Source organism: Stegastes partitus, unplaced genomic scaffold (assembly GCF_000690725.1).
Source record: "Stegastes partitus isolate 25-593 unplaced genomic scaffold, Stegastes_partitus-1.0.2 Scaffold1694, whole genome shotgun sequence".
NCBI classification, from domain to species: Eukaryota; Metazoa; Chordata; class Actinopteri; family Pomacentridae; genus Stegastes; species Stegastes partitus.
The window spans coordinates 14,131-22,965 of NW_007579425.1; the positions used below are offsets into that span (position 1 = coordinate 14,131).

General features: G+C 36.9%; 1 protein-coding gene across 1 annotated transcript in view; it reads right to left on the reverse strand.

Moving 5' to 3' along the window:
• LOC103372094 (aryl hydrocarbon receptor nuclear translocator-like protein 1) overlaps window positions 1–8,835 on the reverse strand; it is a 37,945-nt gene that overhangs the window by 13,839 nt on the left and 15,271 nt on the right. The window contains 8 exon segments of the mRNA XM_008301641.1: window positions 1,003–1,120; window positions 2,458–2,550; window positions 2,673–2,752; window positions 3,780–3,937; window positions 4,252–4,281; window positions 6,185–6,217; window positions 6,357–6,377; window positions 7,800–7,926. Of these exon segments, the coding sequence (XP_008299863.1) occupies window positions 1,003–1,120; window positions 2,458–2,550; window positions 2,673–2,752; window positions 3,780–3,937; window positions 4,252–4,281; window positions 6,185–6,217; window positions 6,357–6,377; window positions 7,800–7,926 (660 nt within the window).

The window sequence follows — 8,835 nt, forward strand, 5'->3', positions numbered from 1 at the left end:
AATTATTCAAAATGCATTAAAAAAAAGACTCAAATTGTGCAAAACACGTCCAACATCATTCAAAAACTGTCCAAAATATTCAAATTTGGTCTGATTAAGTCATTTGGGGGAGAAAAAAATGAATAATTCTTTTCTTAATTCAATATTTGACTTTAAAAACACAAAACAAAAACCATCTTAAACTATTTTCGCTTCACTTTAAACACATTTTGAGAAAGTCGGGACATTTTTTTTCGTGTAGTTTCGAACAAAAGCACCGAAAACTATCGAGAAAAAAGAATTTAAACTCGATGAAAGGGACTCGAAACAACTTCTGTATTCATGAGGATCAACAGCAGCGTGAAGCTTCGACCCACTCCGATGAACTTCAGTGGTCCGTTATTGGAAATATTTAAAAGCAACGGGACCCTACATCCTCAAAATTACTCTTATTTTTTCCAAACGGACCCAAAATCAGTCCAACAACAAGCAAAACGGCCACAAACAGACACAAAACTACTCTTACGGTTCACAAAACAACCATAAAGAGGCTTTTTTTCCCCCATAACCGACTCTGAGCCTCTTCACTCCATTATATTCGTATTTTAACACTCTTGAAATAAAAAAATCCACTTTTCTTCACTATCCAGCTCACAGATACGACACATTTGGGGAATTCGCTGTAATAAACGATCCATCTGACACCTCCGGAGCCAATCAATCACTCTTTGTGCTGATTTTTTTTACCTCCAGCTGCGTTTGGAAGATTTTTCCTTTGAGAAAACGACTTCCAGCCTCCAGTCGTCCGTCCTCTGCTGCACCGTTTAATAGCTTTTATAATATAATACTTCAATCAAATGGAAAAATCAAACCCCGAAGCTCAGACGGGGGAAAGAAAACCCAGCAGTGAATGCTCCATAATTCTGAAATTGATTGTAATTATAGCGTCAAAGATTTTTTTAAAACCCAGTGGAGATGTGAGCGTTTGTCGATGTCAGACGGTTTTGGTATCAGAAAACTCACTTTTAGCGTCGATGAGTCTCTCCCGCGGCGCCGTGTCGGAGGACGACAGCTGCTCCTTGACCTTGGCGATGTCCTTGGGATGGAGGTAGTCGAACAGACTCTGGCCGATCAGGTCGTTCTGCAGGACGACAGAGGATCACATCTTTACAACCACTGAGACCCTGCAGAAACCCTTCACGTCTTCTTTTTAGGAAACTCTGCTGCTGCACACAAAGGCCTGAAGAAGTTCCAAATCAAAGGAGAAACCCGAAGCTCTGACCCCCGCAGTGAGAGCTGGTGGTTCGTTTGGAAAAAGTGATGTTTGGAAAACCAGCAGCGAGCAGCATGTGGTGTCCCAACATCTCACTAAATTGGTTTTTCCTTGAGCTTGTCTGGGTCACGCTGAGTCAGATCAGATCACTGTGTTGCTCAGGTTTGTCATTTGGGACCCAGAACTAAAAGTTCAGGCTGAATTCTGACATTTTCATGTGTTTTCAGACATGACAGTTGTATTTTTGACCTCAAAGAACACCCAAGAAGCCATTTTAAAGGTTCAGTATCTCCAGAAATAAAACTCCAACAGTCATGAGATGTGGTGAGGACTCAGACAGGATAGTTTATATCAGATCAGAACCACTGAATGGATCCAGCAGAGGACACAGTTTGAATTACTGGACCTTGAAAATGGACATAATGTCCAACTCAGGCTGGTTCTGATCCATAAAGTTCCTGTCAGTGTCTGTCTATGGATGGATCCATGTTTCTACTAGAATCCAGTCTCTGGTCACATTTCACCAACTGTTGAGGCTCTAGACATATTTTGTATAACTTTTTGTCAATTTTTGCACAATAAAGTTGATTTTTTGACTAATTTATGACATTTTTGTGTTATTTATGAATAATTTGAAGTCGTTTTAGAGAATTCTGAGTCATTTTGGACACGTTTCGAGTCGTGCAGGACAACTATGAGATTTTTTTGAGGAGACAGGAACTTTCTGGAGCCACCACACCAGCCTGGATTGCACTTTTTGCCCTTTTCCCCTATTTTCACTGTCTAATAATTAAAAAATGTGTCCTCTGTTGGATCCATTCAATCATCCTGATCTGATATAAACTATCCTCTCTGAGTCCTCACCACATCTCATGGCTGTTGGAGTTTTATTTCTGGAGATACTGAACCTTTAAAATGGCTTCACGGATGTTTTTTGCAGGTTAAAGTATAAAAATGTCTAACATGAAATTCTTCAAATTCAGCCAAAACATTTTGCAGAACATAAGTTTTACAGTGTGAACATCCGAGACGGCGCAGCGACATATAATAAACGACTAAATCTACCACACAGATGACCTAGTTTGATGATTTAGCTCCATTTCTAGATGTGAAAACTCCTTTTAAAGTCCTCAAAGGTCGAGCAGCTTTACCAACAACAATAAATCCCACGGCAGCAGCGTCCTCCGGTTCCTCCCTGAACGTACCTGACTGTAGTTGAGAATCTTGTACACCGATTCAGAAACAAAGAGGATTTTCCCACGATCGCATCCGACCACGAAGAGGAAACCATCGGCAGCCTGCGTCAGCAGAAGAAACACAGAAATCAACGTGTTTTATTTTGAAATAACAGCTGAAATGTGTGTTTGCAGCTACAGCGTGTCATAATTAATAAAACAACACTGAAGACGTCCGGACTCACCCTTAGTATCAAGTGCTTCAGCTCATCGTCTGACAGGAAGGAGGGTTTGTAGTTTGCTTCTGTGTACGGGTTGGCTGCACCTGCAACAGGTAAAACACACCTGTAGCTCCTCAAACGGACTTCATCACTTCTTAAGGTGCATCAAACACAGTTTATACTTGGAGTCATTAGTCGACACTAAATGACTCAGTGATGAATGTGAAGCTTTCGTAACCACACTTCCGTCCCTCCTCCGTATCCTTCATATTTTTAACTTCACACGTTTGAGTCTCCAACAAAAACTATAAATAATAATAAAGCTGCACCATGATAAATTAGCTGTGAACCATCCTCAATAAGGAGCAACTGAAGGTTGTTTTCATTACCGATGGATCCATCCTTCATGTTCTCTATCAAATCGGTAAAATCTCAGAACAGGGATCCGATATTCTGCATTTTTCGGATCAGTGGTTTTCTTTTTTCTAACCAATTCCCAGCAAAATAAACCAATTTAACTTTAAATTCTCTTCCAATTAAAAATGCATATTTATTTGAATATATAAGGAAAAACGCATCTATGATGGAGTCTGGTTTGACTAATTTTTTGCTGCGAATGTAAACTAGTTCTAAATATCAGTTAGCAGTGAAATTGATATCTAATATTGGGTGCTGGTGTCCCAGTGTGTCTCAGCCTCTTTAAACTGGTTCCCAGTATGTGTCAGCCTCTTTAAACTGGTTCCCANTATGTTTCAGCCTCTTTAAACTGGTTCCCAGTATGATTTAGCCTCTTTAAACTGGTTCCCAGTATGTTTCCGCCTCTTTAAACTGGTTCCCAGTATGTTCCCGCCTCTTTAAACTGGTTCCCAGTATGTTTCAGGAGGCTTTAATAATTACTGGTTTTTATAAACTCAGGGTTCAGAAGCAGATTTTTTTCATCATGTGTTTTCAATATTGTAAATCCTGATAATTTTTGGCTTTTATTTTGAAAAGATCCCTATAAATAAGGATTGTTATTATCCTTTAACCTCGTAAACCTGCTCCAGTGGATCTTATCTCCCCTTATTGCTCCCTCAGGCCCTCTACTCTCTGGGCCCGCCCTCCCTCCACTGCCCACTTCCTGGTTCTGACCTCTGAGCGTCTTCATGTGCTGGACCGCCATCCTGAGGACGGTCAGCTTGTCCAGCTTCCTGGACATGGCGTTGCAGGTGGGGACCAGAGACGCCAGCTCGTCGATGAAGCTGTTCATCTTGTCGCGGCGGCGCTTCTCGATCTGGCTGTGAGCCTCTCTGAGGACGCAGCAGGAACTCAGGTTATTATTGTTCTCATCATCCAACAATAAATAAAAATATCACTGAAACTATAATAAAGTATATAAAGTATTAATAATAATATATAAATAAAGTATTTTCATTTCATTTCATTTCATAATGAAACAGGAAACTCTGGCAGCTGATGTAAACACAGAGAACTTTTATGTCAAACAGTAAAAGAACAGATCAGGAAGTGTTGGTCTGTCTACATGTGGACCAGTTCTGGTCGTTCTGGTGACCTGAACCCTGATCCTGGTCCCTGTAACAGCAGCAGAGAGGCGTTCAGGTACCTGGCGTTCTTAATCCGGCCCTGCTGGTCGCTGCAGAAACACACAGACAGGAAACACACACATGAGCTTTGAGCTGATGCAGCTATTCTGATAAGCGGGCCACCGGTTCTGTAACAGGCCTGCTTTGGTGGTTTAACCGGCGTCGGCGTTACGCAACCCGCCGCAGCAGGCTTATGTTTGACTTTACGATCTGACGTGGTTCTGCTTCACACGCTCGGCGGTGCAGAACAATAGAGGAGGATTCCGACCCAGCCCGCTGGCCCCGAGCCCAGAAAACACCTCCCAGCACCAACACCAGCTCCGTCCTCAAGCTAAAGGAGCTACGGCTCCAAATCAAGTTCATCTAATAAATCCCTTCTTAAAACTTCTTCTGTGTGTGAAGTTCAGCTTTAGGTAGATTCAGTGTTCTGTCCTGTATTCATGAGCTGCTTACATCTGGTTCTATGGTCAGTTTATCACCCTGCTGCTTTATTAATTTAACTCATTATCACCAGTTCTGTTTTTATTTGACTGTTCTGCCTCATGTTTTGACTGTCAAAGCCGTTCTTAAAGGTCTGATATAAATAAAGTTATTATTATTATTATTATTATTATTATTATTAATAAACTAACACATCTTTCCAGACAACGCTTTGCTCCTCCAGTGAGTTCAAAAAAGCCGGATTCTGCAAACATCACACACATATATGCATATTTTATTTACCTTTTTTATTTTTTTATTAAAAATCTCAGAATTTTCAACTTGTTGGTGGTTCTCGACTGTTCCGCTCAGTGCAGCTTTGTCATTTAATAAAAAATAGAAAATAAATAAATATGAATCTGAAGCCATTTGCAATATTACATTTTTTAATATTTTACATATTTACTATGATTTAAATATTTTTTGTATATTTTATTAACGTTTGCCAAATTGTACTGATATTTTGGGAAACTTATATATATATATATATATAACATTTTTATAAATACTTTTTAATCTGAAAAGAGCTGCAGCTGTTAAAATGCTAAAAAAAAAAAAAAAAAGGAAAAAGAAAAAAGAAAAAGACGTCTATTTCACCTCGTCTGGATTATTTTTTTTATATTTAACATAATATCGTCTCATATTTAATCAGTATTTTTGCACATTTAATTTATATTTTCCAACATATAGCTTATATTATATAATATTTATTTAAGTACATTTCATTATATGTTTTTTAACAATTTTTTTAAAATGTTTTTACATTTTATAAATATTTTTGAATCTGGAAAGAGCTGCAGCTGTTAAAAAGCTCAAGTGTAATGATATTAAACTTCTACTTCACCTCATCTGGATTTTTTTTTTTTTTAAAAAACATTCAACGTTATATTGTCTCATATTTATTAAGTACTTTTTGCACAGTAAATCAATATTTTTTAAACACATAATTTATATTATATCCTAATTATTTAAAATTAATATTTGTTCATTTTATTGATACTTTCGGAGATTTTTTTTTTTTGACATTTTATAAATATTATTTTTTAATTCTGGAAAATCAAACTTTCATTTCACCTCCTCTGGATTATTTTTTTTAAACATTTAACATAATATCGTCTCATATTTCATCAGTATCTTTGGACGTTAAATTAACATTTTCCAGCATATAATTTATATTGTATAGTAATTAATTTTGGGGGGACATTTTTTTCATACATTTCATTTGGGGAAATTTTATTTATATATTTTTAAAAAATATTTCATGAATATTTTTGAATCTGGAGAGAGCTGCCCCTGTTAAAAACCTCAAATGTTATTATATTATATTATGATAAATAAACTTCCATCCCCCTCCTTTGTATCGGAGCTGAAGTGATTCATGAATCTTAGCCGCTCTTCTACAGACGACGACATGAAACGAGCATTCTGTGATTTAAACAAACTGAAGCTTTGAAGGAAATTGATCGTTCTTACCTCCCCAGCTTGTCTTTGTCTGGGTCCATGTCGCTGAGAAGGAAAAGACACGAGACGTTAGATTGAAAACGGTTCACCGGGTTCAGCAGGTTTGATTCTCAGTCTGCTCAATATTTCATGTTAATTAAACTCTCTCCGTTCGTTAACATCGAGTCGTGTCGGTGGAACTTACTCGAACGAGAAGCCATCAATCCTGCAAAAAAGCACAAACGAATTCATCAGTTTCTGTCAGCGAGGTGCTGAACAGTGTGAGTATTTGTTTAATAAAAACAGACATGAGTTTAATAAACGCTGCGACACACGACGGTTCAGGAGGTGAACGAGGACAGACCTGCTCCACGTCCTCGTTTAACTCGTCTGCTTTAATTTTATATCTTCAGACATTTTATTAAGATTTTTGGTCGATGTTAATAACACCATCTTATACTTGATTCATATTTTTGCACAATAATATTTATTTATTCCAAATTTGTATTCATATTTTTGACACTGTAAATTTTTTTGAACATTTTATTAACATTCTCTAATTATTTTATAAACATTTTTGCCACATTTTAATAATATTGTCACATATTTAATTAATATATTATTATTTGTGACCATTTTATTATTTTTTCCATCACTTTATTAATATTTTTTGCATATTTGTAATAATATTTGCCCACATTTGACCCTCACATTTTAATATCTTCCAACATCCTGTTGTTAATATTTTTGTCGCATTTCTCTCTGACATTAATGTTTTGGCATATTTAAATTTTCCAGCATTTTATTTCTATTTTTAAAACATAAATAAACACAATATTTTCCAACATACTACAAATATATTTTCAAACTTAATATTTATATTTATGTTTAAATACTTTTCTGATATTTAATGAATATTTTTGCACATTAAATTAAAACATTTCCAAGATATAATTTCCATAAATAATTATATTTTTGTACATTTCATGATTTTTAAAAAACTTTTATTCATATTTTTTGCACATTTTAAGAATATTGTCATATTTGATCAAAATTGTTGCCCATGAATTTAACATTTCTACAAATAATTATATTTTTGTAAAACTTATTCGGAATTTTTGTTAATTTTAATAATGTTGTCTCATTTTTAATCAGTATTTCTGCACATTAAATTAATATTTTCCAACATATAATTTCCACAAACAATTATATATTTTTTGTACATTGTAAGAATATTGTCATATTTAAACAATATTTTTGCACATGAACTTAATATTTTCACAAATAATCATATATTTTGTGCATTTTAATAATACTAATATTTTACATGTAATTTCCACAAATATATATATATATTTTTATTAATTTTTTTGGTACATTTTAATAAAGATGTCTCATTTTAATCAGTGTTTATGTACATTAAATTAATATTTTCCAACTTGTAATTTATATTATATAACAATCTTTTTTATTTTTATTTTTTTTTGCTTTTTGTACATTTTTTTTTTTTCTAACTAATTCCCTTCTTCCCCCCTCCCCACACCTTCGGGGCTACAGCGTCTGTGTATTTACTGTGTTCAGACGGGACTCTTTATAGCTGAAGTGAGACTTTAAACGTGTCCTGATGCAGCGTTTTTGTTTTACTCACTGGTAGTCGGTGGTGCTGCCCTTCCTCTTGCGGGTGTAGTCCATGCCGGGCGTGCTGATGGAGCCGGGGGACATGAAGTCGGTCATCGTAGACGAGATGTCCATCCTTTGGTCTGCCATCAGGTCATCTGCACGGCAGGAAAAACAACAAACATGACGTCGTCTGGCTGCAGCTGCGTCTTCAAACGTCAGTATTTTTAGTTTTAGACTCTAAAAGTCTGCGAGAACCTTTAAACTGTCTCAGAACTAAAAGCTGGTTTGTACATTTAGCTCCTGGAGATCAGCTTCCAATCAGCCAACACCCACAAAACAACCCGTCCTGATTCACATACTGGTGCTGCTTCAGTCGCTCTGAGCTTTTTGACGCCACTCAGGGGTTTGACAGAAACTTTTATCAGGAGCTGAACTTCAAAAACCTCATTTTTATGAACTTTTATTGTGTCTAAACAGTGAAGACATTCTGAGCATCCAACACTTTATGACGTTTTTACATCAAACTTTTCTGCAGCAACTGAAGATGGAAATGCGATTTTTCAAAATAAAAGCCTTCTTTTGTTATTTGTGGGGACGGATGTAGGTGTTCCCCACACTGAGGGCAGGGTTATTCCACACCGGAGCATGAATCAACACTCGGCTGCAGCAGCTTTGTGCCGACTGCGTTCTCAGTTTGGTGATTTCTTAACTTCTATCACGTGGAGCAAGACGCCTCTCGTCAGGATTATTAATCGAATCGACGAGAGGAAGACGTAAACACGGCCAGCGGCTCTAAATATAGCCAGAGTGAAAGCTGTGCAGCTGACGAGGGTTAGCGGGCAGCCAGTGCTGGAGTATGTAAATGAGCTGCCAGCTAATAACCACAGCATCTGCAGCATTAGTCATATCTGCACGACTCGGCAACGAGATGCCCGATAACCAGTCTCTGAGGAAATATGGCGAATTTAAACCAGCCGAGCTGCAGCCGGCGTCCACGTCGGTCCAGGTTCACATGAGAAGCCTTAAAGCAGGGACGGTCCACGTGTTTATAAGGCAAACATACA